This window comes from Macaca nemestrina, chromosome 11 (assembly GCF_043159975.1).
Source record: "Macaca nemestrina isolate mMacNem1 chromosome 11, mMacNem.hap1, whole genome shotgun sequence".
NCBI lineage: Eukaryota > Metazoa > Chordata > Mammalia > Primates > Cercopithecidae > Macaca > Macaca nemestrina.
In genome coordinates, this window is record NC_092135.1 from 99,676,171 (window position 1) to 99,690,065 (window position 13,895).

Below are 13,895 nucleotides of genomic sequence, written 5' to 3' on the forward strand. Positions count from 1 at the left end.
AAAAGTTATCTTAAAATCAATCACAGACCTAAATATAAAAGGCAAAACTATAAAATTTTTATTTTTTATTTTTTATTTAGACGGAGTCTCACTCTGTCGCCCAGGCTGGAGTATAGTGCTGGGATCTCGGCTCACTGCAAACTCCACCTCCCGGGTTCACGCCATTCTCCTGCCTCGGACTCCTGAGTAGCTGGGACTACAGGTGCCCGCCATCACACCTGGCTAATTTTTTGTATTTTTAGTAGAGATTGGGGTTTCACCGTGTTTGCTAGGATGGTCTTGATCTCCTGACCTCGTGATCTACCCGCCTCGGCCTCCCAAAGTACTGGGATTACAGGAGTGAGCCAAAAGGCAAAGACTTCTTAGACATAACATCAAAAGCATAATTCATATTTTTATAGAGTTCGTTAAAATGAAAAACTTTTCTATTTCAAAAGACACCATTAAGAAAATAAAAGACAAGTCACAGACTGCAAGAAAATATTTATAAATCATATCTGATAAAGGACATGTATCCAGAATACAGAAAGAACCCTTATAATTCATACAAGAGTACAAACAAAATTTTATAAGTAGGCCAAAGATCTGAACAGACATTTCATCAAAGAAGATATATGAATCACTAATAAGCATGTTCTACATCATTAGTCACTAGGGAAATGCAAATGAAAACCAGGATATACCACTTCATACCCATTGGAATGGTTGTAAGAAAAAAGACTGAAAATAAGAAATATTTTTTGATATGGAGAAATTAGTATCCTCATTGATATGGAGAAATTAGTATCCTCACACATTGCTGATGGGAGTGTAAAATGGTACAGACATTTTGGAAAAAAGTTTGACAGTTTCTTAATACGTTAAACATCAATTTACCATAAAACCCAGCAATTCCACTCTAGGCATCTACTTGAGAAATGAAAATGAAAATATATGTCTACACAAGAAACTGCATTTGAAAGTTTATGGCAGCATTATTCACAATAGTCTTAAGTTGGAAATAACTCAATGTCCATCAACTGGTAAAAGAATAAACAAAATGTAGTTTTGGAAAACTATTCAGTCATAAAAAGGAACAAATACTATACATGCCACAATATGGAAAAAACAAAAACATTATGCTAAGTGTAGGAAGCCACATAGAGGAGATTGCATGTATGATTCCATTTATACAAAAGGCCGAGAAAAGGAAATGTATAGAGTGATTAAGAGTGATTAGTGGTTGGCTGGGATTGGTGGTGGAAATGGAAGTCACTGAATGAGCAGAAGGGATTTTCTTGGGTGACGGAAATGTTCTGAAACTGGATTGTGGTGGTAGTTTGTACAGCTATGTTGACTAAAAATCACTGAAATGTGCACTTGAAAGGGATGAATTTTATGGATATATAAATCAGCTATTTTTAAAGTCAAAAAAATTAGTAAAAGAATTTATTAGAGAGAAAAAGAAGAAAGCTAGTTTCCAACCTTTCCACTAAGAGTCCAGTCATCTGAAAATTCTCCCTCATAGATAGTATCATCTTCGGAAAGCAAAACCCCATTTCCCTATAAGAAGAAAACAAGAGAAAAATTACAACACATAAAATAGAGTAACTTAAGAGTGCACGCAGTCATATCCCCAAAGCCTTATGGAATCTTAAAAGAAGGAAAATAGTACTAAGAGGTAGAAACTAATCAAAAGATGACTTAAAAAGTTAGGGACAAAGGAGCTTTAACAAGTTAGTAATAACTACATGCAAATATTCCACTCACCATCATTTTATTAAGGTGAAAGTTGCCCTCATAGTATAATCCAAACTGGGTAACCACCACACCATTCCCTTGACACACATCATCTTGCCACATTCCCATATACTTTTCCCCCCTGCACAGAAATAAAAAGAAAAGAAAAAGCACTGAAGACAAGGATAAAGTAGGGAAAAGACAATTATCACATGGGAGATCCCAGGCATCAACCCTAGGCTGGTATAGATTCCATTTTTCTAGTTAAAGTAGTTAACTTTGTCTCCTCAAATATGAGACAAGGTGAGAGCAAAAGACATCTCACTCAGTAATGTTCTCTGAGGAATTTAATATTGTGGTCTATCTGACACAGGTCTGTAGATACCCCGGGTAGTTACTTGATAACTTTAAAATATATAATTTTTAAAAAGAAGGCCTAGAATTCAACTCTAAATAATTTCATTTAAAATGTAATAAGCAGAATAAAACCTATGCACAGGTTTTTCTTACACAAAAGTTTGCTAACTTAAAAAGAAAGAGGCTGGGTGCGGTGGCTCATGCCTATAATCCCAGCACTTTGGGAGGCAAAGGCAGGTGGAACACTTGAGGCCAGGAGTTCGAGACCAGCCTGGACAATATGGCAAAACCCCATCTCTACCAAAAATACAAAAAATTAACTGGGTGTGGTGGTGTGTGCCTGTGGTCCCAGCTACTTGGTAGACTGAGGTAGGAGGATCCCTTGAACCCAGGAGGCAGACATTGCAGTGAGCTGAGATCGCACCACTCCAGCCTGGGTGACAGAGTGAGACCCTATCTCAAAAAATTAAAATAAATAAATAAAAGGGTTTGTCATAAAAGAAGGTTCATTTTTCACCTACTCAAACTCAAAGAAATCTTACTAATCTCCATGAAAAAGACAAAATAAGTATAAACTGCTTGTTAAATAATCATGGTGCTTAATCATTTGCTTAAACTGTGAGAAAAGAAGGAGAACACTGTACCTAGTGATATCATCAAAGACACCATATCCTGCTTTCTTATCCGTTACCCACTGGCCAATGAACATACTAGGAGAAGAGGACGTCAATTTCCCACTTCGTAGAAGGCCATGACCATGACGCATATTATCTTGGAAACAACCCTCAAACACTTCACCAGAAGCATAGCTGTGGTTGGAAAGAATGGATAATTACCATATGCACATTGAATTCTGATGCTCATTTTTACAAAGTTTAGAAAATCCAAAACCATACTCAGTCTCACTGGTAGCTATAATTATTTGTTTATATGATTATTTTTCACCACTTAAAAAAACCTTGTTTTTGAATGATTAAAGTTAAAAAGTTAAAGACACCATGGGTGGTATTTTGCATTAACACGGAAAAAAATGTGTTTTTAGTCTCTTATGGGAAAATGAAATAATGAGTTTTTTTGTAAGACGGAAGAATAAAAGTTTTGTCCATTAGAATCAAGTAAATAAAAATAAGATAAATTTATAGATAAGACATATAGGAGTCTCTATGAGAAAATTATGGTTTATGGTTTATAAGGTATATAAAATTTAGATAAGAACTAAATTTAATAATCCAGTATTTTCATCCTGTGATAGATGAGGGGTTGACCTTTAAAAGAAGATCACAGAAAGTTTCAATTTTATTTACTCCTCTAAATTTTATCTATAAGACTAAGCAAAACTTAAACCTTGGAAATTTTGACTATGCAAACATTCAGGTTTACATGGTTATATGAAAAACCAACACCAGTTGAACAGCCTTTCCAATGTCATTACCTGTAGACTCCTTGACCGCACATTTTTCCTTCTTTCCAATGGCCCACATAATGGTCTTCTTTGTTAATTGCCTTGTTTGGGATTCTGTATTCTCCATACCTGCCACGAAAAAGAAAAAATAACAAAAGAATATGCATTTATGACATATTCACCTTTTGTATGTGTATCGTGGTAAACATTTTAACAAGGAAGACAGAGAAAACATTCACCTGTAGGAGGAAAGGGTTAAAACAGCATCTTGGTTTAAGGTGAATCTATAACCTAAGCTGTTTGGCAAGAGGAGTGGGACATCAGCCCCACTACACTAAGATACGGTGTTTTAATACAAGTCCGGTGAAAAACAGAAGACCTGTGTCCTTCGCCTATCTCTGTCACTAATTACCTGCACCACCATGGGGTAAGCCCAGGTATCCAGCTCCTTTATTTAGATAATAAGAGGGGCAACTCAGTGGGTAAATGAGATGATCTAAAGTCCTTCTCATTCTAACAGTCTATTAAAAAGAGACTTTAACACATCACAAGAATTTACATGATCACACAGACACACAAAATCACCTACCCAACATTTTTTATACACTAAAATAAATTACTTCCTTAACATTATACAAAATACTGTCACAAACTAATCAGGTAAATACATTTCTAGTGTTAGAAAACATGATAAATTTATTTTAAAAAGTCATTAGAACATCATTAGGATAATAGAGCACTTGGAAATTTTCTCCTTTAACATACCACAGAAATTAAAGATGACTTAAAACAACTGAAAGGAAAATTTTTCTATGTCCTTTGTGTAAAGGGGGACTACTGTCTCAATAGTCCTACCATTAACATTACCAAAGTTCTCACTCTTCACAACTCAGAAATTATAGAAAACATAGCCCCATTTTAACAGATGGAAGGCTGTGTAATTTGAGGTCACACAGCTATCAAGGAAAATGACCCAGTCTAGGTAAATCAGAGGCTGTACCCCTCACTCCTGGCTCTCTTCATGATCATACATGTGCATTTCTGAAAAATAACAACAAAAATCTACTATTTGTTTGAAAAGCAGCTCTGCATACAAAATAACATAATTTATGACCTTACTGAACTTGAATTTACTATCATATTTTACAGAATTTTCTTACCCATCTTCCAAGCCATTCCTGAACATGCCAGAATACATCTTTCCATCAGGCCACTTCAAAACCCCTCTGGAATGCGTAAGCAAAGAATAATGCATGTCAACTAATATTTCAGGTAATCAATACTTTTTCTATCACGTGATGATCATCCTCACCCCAGGTATAAATCTTCAACATTTTCACCTGCCATGAGGCTTCCCTGAAAGCCAGCGTCCATCATAGGTGGCATCCTTTAGGCGAGGATCTTTGTAGAAAGTATATTTGGCACTGCGTGAAATGGGTGGTTCCTGTCTCTGAACACTGCTACCACTTCCATAAGCGGGAAGATCAGACATCCCTCTCAAAGCCTGATCTACAGCTTGGCTTATAGCTCGCAGCCACTTTGTCTAGGAGCAAAAAGTAACGTCAATAAGCTTAAGGCAACAATTCATCAAGCATTGCTTTACATCCTGTTAGTTTTCTTTGGTGTGAATAAATTATTTGCGTCCCATGCTTTTCCTATTAATAGAGTAATATTGACTGGCTCTTGGATTTCTCTGCTATATGTTTAAAATTGAGTCACATTAAAAACAAAACAAAACCAAGAACCTATAGTTTTGGCTTAATGAAGATTTATCAGAAGAACTGTACATCATTAGTTAAGCAAGAACAATTTATATTTCTTCTTTATTACACAAGAGGCAGAAAGAGCCAGGGTGAAGATTGAAAGCAAATACTATAATGGACTAACCTTTTCCTGGGGTGTAGATGAAATGAGAGTGAACTGCTCCTCAGGTGTGGTTATCTTTAAGCCATTCCTAAAACGTTCACAAGGACAAATACCAGTAGGTTTAACAACCTGTCGTTACAGTATCAATCCTCAAATTTGAAAAGCAACCTCTTTATTTCAAGATGAGCAGAAGTCAATTAATGTAAACGCTTGTTTGGTTTTGGGTCCCACCATGGTGGAAAGAACAAAGAATTCTCTGCTCTGTGTTGAACGATGGGGATGTGTGCAATGAAGATGCCTTTTCATCACCTGATCGTGATTTGCCATGATCTTTGCAACAGGCCATTTTATTATCAATAGACTACTTTACTGTCTAATGTGCTGGGAGGTGGGTCTCGTTATGCAGAATGGGGAGACTGTCTCCCAAGTCCTCCTGAGCCTTTTTTCACATTTAAGGAAGCAAGGGTAACAGACTTGGATGGGGTAGAGTGGGGAGGGGGGACACACTTACACACCACCAGCTTCTTCAGACAGTGGCTCTGCCCACAGCGTGGCCAGAGGGAAAACATGGTGTGTGGAGAACTGAAACAGAGAACATGGAGGCACTTTTATGAAAGCCCATGTAGACCTTGGGGTCTCTGCCCATATCCCCTTCATGTCATTAACCCACATGGGCCCTGCAGTCGCTGCTGCACAACCCCTTGAAATAGTTAAGTCCATGCAGGTGCCACCAATTCTGCCACATTGTCCCCATAACACAGCTAACCCAAAGGGCCTCGCCATCTCTGCTGCAGGGCCCCTTTCACATGGCTGCCACTCATTCTCAAGCTGGAAACTTCAGAAGTTCTCTGAAATCCAGTGCATACACAAATCCATGCTGTAGCTGAACAGTCTCTTTCAGTCAACAGTTTCAGTAAACTCACACTAGTTTTGAACATCAACTGATAGTACAGTTAAAAAGGATAGGATTCCACCTTTCAGGGATTCTTTTAAGGTGAGGAATCCAGCCTACCTGGGCATGGACCAGTGCATCATTAAAGAGAATGAACCAATTCACAGAAAACCTCCCAGCATGCTGCAGAGACAGGGCTCGGTTACTGCTCTCACACAGCAGTCGACGCTCTGGCTTCCTCAAGGAGTCCTGGAATTAAAGACAAATATAATACTAAGTGAAACAATCAAAATCATTTTAACATGTAAAGAGAAAATAAAACAGACACAAATCACGTTTAAGGGAATTTGTTGGTCATAGCTTAGCGTGGTGTAAAAACTAAATTTATATGGGATCTAACCACTTCACAAAATCAGAGCTCAAAGGAGATTAAAAAGAAGACAAAAACAAACTAAAGGTGAGTAAGTCTTCAGAGAGGATTTCTAGAAATGAGAGAAGGTATTTAGAGTACCCATTGGTATGGTCCTTAGACATTTTAGGAAAGGGGTCATTAAAATGTTATTGCCATAAACAAGTGAGGAACAGAGAAAATGATATCAATTGTTATCGAAACAGTTGCTGTTTGCTAGGGTAACAAATGACAACTGGCATGGCTTACCGTCATTTTTCCGGGGAAGGTCTTCCAGAAGCCCAGTGTGTATTCTGCTTCCTTCCTCTTCCTGCCGAGATGGAGAGCAAGACACTCATAACAAGAACTGGAATCCTGTAGTTTCTGATATTCTGGAGATGCCTACAGGGCAAAAATTAAAGAGGAAAAAAAAAGAACATAAAATCATTATCCAGAATCTGTAGCCTCAGTCTGCTTTAGATATATAGCATTAAATGTAGGGGAAAATTTGGCCCAAGAGCATAAGTAGCACATTGCAGGAGACTGGGAAAAGGAGACTGGTTTTAGAAAAATTCTACTACATAAAAATACATATGAAATAGGGGAATAATTCAGGGGAGAGAGACAAAACCCGGCAGTTACTGAGGAGAGCAGCAGAGACCCCAGGATAGGGCAGGAGTTCTCAAATGTTTTGGTCTCGGGATCCCTTTATTTTTCTTATGTGGACTGTATCTATTAATATTTACCATATTAGAACATAAAATTAAGAAATGTCAAAAGCTTTTATTAATTCACTTACAAAACTTTTTTAGTGGCAGGGCTCAGTGGCTCACGCCTATAATCTCAGCACTTCGGGAGGCCGAGGCTGGCGGATCATGAGGTCAGGGGATCAAGACCATCCTGGCTAAGAGTGAAACTCTGTTTCTACTAAAAATACAAAAAATTAGCCGGGGGTGCTGGCGGGCATCTGTAGTCCCAGCTACTTGGGAGGCTGAGGCAGGAGAATGGCGTGAACCCAGGAGGCGGAGCTTGCAGTGAGCTGAGATGCGCACTCCAGCCTGAGCAACACAGCAAGACTCCGTCTTAAAAAAAAAAAAAAAAAAAAAAAAAGTTTTTAGTGAGAAAAATGGCAATGGTCCACATTTTTTCTAATCTCTTTATTATCTGGCTTTAAAAATGACAGCTGGACTTTTATATCAGCTTCTGCATTTACTGTGTTATATGTTGTTTGGTTAAAACCTATGAAGAAAATCTGGTCTTATAAAGGTATATACCTGGAATAGAGAGAAGCATTTTAATAGCCATTTCAAATGAATGTGGATATTTTCCTTTGATACTACATTAAAACTTGCTAAGTGGTAGATTCTTAAAGAGAGCTGCAATGTGGAATCTAAAACCACAGCCATGAGCTTTTTGTATGCGAGATGTTAAAATCCAGGGGTTCATCGCGCTCTTTGAATGGGTCTTTTACCATCTATGACTTTGTACCATCTATGATTGTGCATTGGACATATAGAAAATACTGGTTGACTGAATTATGCAGATTTTCCAAATGTTGACATCTTTCTTCTACAACATCAAAAATCACAGGATCATAGAACCACCAATCTCATGAGATAAAGTCCTAAGTATCAGGAAACTGTCACACTCACAGTGGTAGATTCATCTCTAACATTCTAATTTTTGCTTAAAAGTTGAGATTTTATGATTGGCAACAAATACTATCATTTGTTCCCTTTGAAATGACAGGTTCATTTACTCATTTCTGAGAAAATATCTGCCAATATCCAAATCTGAAAAATCAGTTTATCTGTCAATTGTCCTTTCAAGTTGAAAGAAAAAAAAAAAAAGCAACCCATTTATTTCAACAGGAGCTCTCAACTCAACAATCACAATCATGCTTTTTCTTGAAAAACCACCACACTTCAGCATGCAGCAGAACTGCTTTACATGTACTTTGCACGTCACCACACGTAATAGGACATTCTTAAGTGAAATTGTATTTTAACTGCAAGTGCATGGCAATGAAGAATGCAATGACTACTAGTATAGTCTGGTGCCACTGCCCTGATTCCTACCAAGGAGCCAGCAGTTTTACCCACCTTAACTTCTGCACTATCAATGTAAATGACAACACAGTGGAAAAGGCAAATATCTTAGTACTGTCATGAAAATAGTTTTGACCTTGTGGACCTCTTGAAATGGTCTTTGGAAGCCCCAGGGGTCTGCAAACCAAGCTTTGAGAACCAACTACTGGGATGGGTGTAACTGCTATGCCATGTAGTGAGGGAGCAGAAGGTAAGATCGAAGGATGATCTCTCACATTCATGAGTTTACTTGCCACAATTGTGAGAGTCACTCATTTTCATTTTTTCCATTCACTTAAGAAACATTTAATGAGTATCTACCACATATGAAACATTCTGCTAGAATGCTAGGGAAAAAAAAATAAGGCATGATCTTTGTACCATAATTAGGCAGACAAGATAGAAAAATGTACCAGAAGAATGCAGTGGTTTTTGTTAACAGGCTATATACCATAAAAGACAATCTAGAAAAGTAGGTTAAGAGAACAGATTCTGGAACCAGAGCCTGGATATGAATTGTAGCTCTGCCAGTTCTCAGCTGTGTCTCAATTCTCTCATCTGTAAAAGGCTGATGATGAAATAGGTATAATAATAATGCCTACTTCACCGAGTTGATGCGGGGATTAAATGAATACATATAACTTGCTTAGAACACTGCCTGGCATATGGAATTCATTCAATAAATGTTAAGTATTATTATTATTTTTATATGGAGACATTTAAAAAATACATATATGTGTACACACACACGATGTCAAAGGTGTGCCTTAGACTTACTCAATTATAATGTATAGTGATGGAATACGGGCAGGTTTGTTTTGAAAAAGCTTCCACAGTTGATTTTGACCCCCTGTGATGAGGATAAGGGCCACTGATATAACATGAGAAGTGAATAATGGAAAGTGTTAGCAAAATAGAGTAAATAATCCTTCAGAGATGGATAGGGGAAAGAGAACCAATATAGTCAAAGAGGGCTTTATTTTCATGATAAAATGACTTTTGTCCCAGAATGAGGATGGGAGTGGGAGTGTTTCAGGAAGGAAATATAAAACACATGAAAGCTACACCCAGGAAAACTGAACTCTGACTCTGAACAATTCTAAGCTGATCTGGTAGGAAACTTTTTTGTTGACTGAGGCCATATTGGGGTGACAGTTGTATCTCATTGGGATATTTGATAGGTCAAACCTTCACAGCTAAAGCTAGATCAGTTTAAAGATCTTGTAGGTCTTTTCTTTAGTCTAGTTTTAAAGTCAAAATCAGACTAAAGAAAAGACCTACAAGATCACAGTAGGCTCAACTGTAGAAAGCCTACATCGATCAGTTCCTGGGTCACTCTGAGGGGTGAAATCTGTTTAGATCAAGAGACAGACCCAGAGATTAAGAAGATTCTAAACCTATAAGGGGCCAGTATGTTGGCTCATGCCTGTAATCCCAGCACTTTGGGAGGCCAAGGCAGGGCAATCACTTGAGGTCAGGAGTTCGAGACCAGCCTGGCCAACATGGTGAAACCCCATCTCTACTAAAAATACAAAAACAAAAAAAAAGTAGCCAGTGTCATGGCACATACCTGTAATCTCAGCTACTCAGGAGGCTGAGGCATGAGAATTACTTGAACCTGGGAGGTGGAGGTTGCAGTGAGCCAAGATTGCGCCACTGCACTCCAGCCCCAGTGACAGAATGAGACTCTGTCTCAAAAACAAACAAACAAACAACAAAAAAAAACCTATAAGGGACTTTGGAGTCATTATAATTTATCTAGAGATTTTCAGGGTAGAAACAAAATGAAACCACACATTTCGATGGTATTTGAAAGGTGAATGTCTCAGGACCAGCTTTAACATACATCTATATCCTAGTGTGGTGCTAACTTCCTAGGATTCCACCTAACTAGTTTTATATAGGAGTGGACTAGTTAACATTTGAGAAAATCCTGTAACACTGATTCCTCTCAGCATTTGCTAAGGTAACCTAAACACCTGGTATAAAGTCTAGCATGAATCCAGGTCAGTTAACACCCCTGCCTTACAGGTGTATGCCTTTATACAGAAAACCAGGGCTTTGAAGAGCTCTGTTTAACTCATAGTCAGCATGCATCCAATAAATTTTGACAACTACTGAGTGAGTAACATCTGATAGAGTCTCAACTTTAGACAAAGTTTCATAAAATGAATACAGTTTATTCATCTTGATAAGGCCCTAAAAGGAAACTGAATCCACAGAAAACTCAATTTATCTACAGTCATACTTTCCTCTATCATTTCCCTGAAGAAAATTAAATTTAATTAGACACATGTAAATATTAAATTACTCGAGTTCCAGATCTTGTGGTGGCATAATCCATACAAACAACTATGATCCTTGGCTTTCCAAATGTCCAAAGAGGTATACATGGGAGCTTACCACTTCAAAACAAGTAGCAAGCTTTAGCAAAACTTTTGCATAATTATGAAGTCGTCTGATTGGCAAGAAAAACAAAGTATTCAGTATTTCCATCAACTGAGTGTTTTCATCATTCACTTCTGATAAATCTTGCAACAGCTCTTGGTTTTTATTTAGGAAATCACTAGAGGCAGAGGAAAACAAAATTAGTTAATCCTTTTTGAATTGGTAATATGCATGATATTAGATAAAACATTTCACTAGAAAGTACCTTTCAGAATGCACATTTTTTAGCTGCTATGAAAGTAGAAATACAATGAAATAAGCCAGATATAATTAAAAGAATTTCCCTATCTATAAGATAGGATTTTTTAAGTATAAAAAGTAGCAAATGGTAGCAATACAAATGGTTAATCACAGGCTTGTGCCTATGTTCCAGGAAATGAATCATGCATCCCACAATTTAAGGTGAATAATCAGAGACCAGCTGACACCATTACCTGTTAATTTCAAAGCCAAAAGTCACAGCAATAAATGGCAAGACTAATTGCTCTAGGCAGCTGTGCTAAATAGAAACACTGGAAGAAAAGCGAAGCTCCTTGCTCCAACAGAATTAGTGTGGATATTAAAACACTTCTAATTTCTTCTTTTTTCCTTCAATTATGAGTTTATTATAGGAAAGTAATAAAAAGCTGAAAGAACTAGTATTACAGTTAACAAGAAACAATAAAGATGATTATATGTGACGATTTCAATGCTGAGATCTTCAAAAGCATTTCAAACTGAAGCCAAAAATTAGTTTTTAATATTCAGTTTTTTATAAATTCATCGTTAAAATTTTATTCCAAATTTTAATGCTGATCAATAACCCATTAAGGCTTAGCTCACCAAACCAAAATACTTAATGGTAAAGCAGTAAGAGTTGGTGAGCTGGGTGCAGTGGTTCACACCTGTAATCCCAGCACTTTGGGATGCCAAGGTGGGTGGATAGCTTGAGCCCAGGAGTTTGAGACCAGCCTGAGCAACATAACGAACCCCTGTCTCCACAAAAAATACAAAAATTAGCCAGGCATGGAAGTGTACACCTGTAGTCCCAGCTACTCAGGCGGCTGAGGCAGGAGGATCATTTGAGCACAGGAAGTTGAGGCTGTAGTGAGCCGTGGTTGTGCCACTGCACACCAGCCTGGGTGACCAGCTTGTCTCAACAACAACAACAACAAAAAAAGATCTTAGATAGAGTGCCCAGATTTTATTTATGTTTGGCTTGTGCTAATGTTCTTACTTTGTTCTCCATGTTCTACTGCAGAGACCAGCTGAGGACTTATTTAATTCTATACAAGTGTTCTGCTTTGACCTGCTCCTGAGAGGCGGAGGTAAGATATAGTGAACACAAACTCCCTTGGACCTTATTTCTCCTCAATACCCAGTACCCAGTCTACAGCAGACCAGAAATGTTCCAACTCTTGTGAACTCCACTACTTTCCAGGACTCACTCATGTCCTTACCTACAGTCTTCCCTGAAAGAGGACAAGCTACACTCCTAAGAAATCTGAACCAGAAATCATCTCTGATCAGCTTATCTTTTCTAGGGAGTTTTTAATCTAATAGTGGAAATATTACTTTTTCCTTATATGGCAAGGTCTATACTTTTTACTCAGATTTTTAAAATAAAAATATTAAAGGTAGAAACAACCTAAGTGTCCATCAGCAGATGAACTGATTGATAAAATGTAGTAGTGTGTACATATAAAAGAATATTATTCAGCCATAAAACAGAATGAAATTTTGACGTATGCTACAACATGAATGAACCTTAAAAATACTATGCTTAAAGAAATAGGCCAGACACAGAAGGGCAAATAAATACATGATTCGACTCATATAAGGTACCTAGACTGGGCAAACTCATACAGAGAGGAAGTAGAATAGAGGTTTCCAGAGCCAGGTAGACAGGGGGAGACAGTATGGGAGGAGTTATTATTTAACATGCACTCAGTTTTTCTTGGGGATAATGAAAAAATAGTGATGGTTATACAATACTGTGAATGTATTTGATGCCCCTCAATTGCACACATATTAGTGTACAATTAAGATTAAAATAAATATGACATTACATATATTTTATCACAGTTAAGAAAAAAAACTTGCATAATAATCAAACCACCAGGCAAGCCTGATGTGAGCAGCTGAGTGATAAATCAGATGAATGATAAGTGCTTGCACATCATCATCCAAGATCCACTAACAGCCATGTGGGCACCCTAGCTGTGCTCTAGATATTCTCATACTCTCCTCTGAAAATGAAATCTTTAAGGTAATTTTAACTATTGACTTTGTAAATAGAAATGGGAAAAAGTTGTCAGTGCTGCCTTTAACTATGTAAAACCCAGGCTCTGGGCATGGTGCTGTGCAAAAGGCAAGAGGCTTTCAACTTATGTCATCTCATTTTCCTGTTCTAACAAGGTCAGTTGTTCGGTAATGTGAATCTGACTCAGAAATACTAGAGGAAGGTCAACAACAGCAGAATAAGGAACCAGGGTCAGTAATTGCTGTAGCCCTTCAGGAAGCCCAGAAGCTTTCCATTTAAATTGTCACAAGTCTTCATCTATCTTTTGCATCTTCCTGTAATTAAACTTGTTTTTCTTTAAGCATTACTATTTGAAAAATAACTATTGCATTTTCTCTCTGCTCCATTTAATTATAGGTTTGGGTACAACCCCATTTTCTCCTATTTTCTTTGGCTATGATTCAGCATTTCACCAACATTATAGGTTAACTAAGCTATTTTAGTCATTATAATAA

The 13,895-nt window shown here is 37.5% G+C and overlaps 1 protein-coding gene across 4 annotated transcripts in view; it reads right to left on the reverse strand.

Moving 5' to 3' along the window:
• Positions 1-13,895, reverse strand: part of LOC105468090 (alsin Rho guanine nucleotide exchange factor ALS2) — an 80,568-nt gene that overhangs the window by 21,014 nt on the left and 45,659 nt on the right. For all 4 annotated transcript variants that reach the window (XM_011718048.2, XM_071073191.1, XM_011718047.3 and 1 more), the window contains 11 exons: positions 11,115-11,277; positions 6,895-7,026; positions 6,357-6,485; positions 5,856-5,926; positions 5,366-5,432; positions 4,819-5,021; positions 4,639-4,704; positions 3,509-3,607; positions 2,721-2,885; positions 1,750-1,861; positions 1,465-1,542 (listed from right to left, as the gene is read on the reverse strand). In XM_011718048.2, the coding sequence (XP_011716350.2) occupies positions 1,465-1,542; positions 1,750-1,861; positions 2,721-2,885; positions 3,509-3,607; positions 4,639-4,704; positions 4,819-5,021; positions 5,366-5,432; positions 5,856-5,926; positions 6,357-6,485; positions 6,895-7,026; positions 11,115-11,277 (1,285 nt within the window). The remainder of the gene's footprint in view (positions 1-1,464; positions 1,543-1,749; positions 1,862-2,720; positions 2,886-3,508; positions 3,608-4,638; positions 4,705-4,818; positions 5,022-5,365; positions 5,433-5,855; positions 5,927-6,356; positions 6,486-6,894; positions 7,027-11,114; positions 11,278-13,895) is intronic.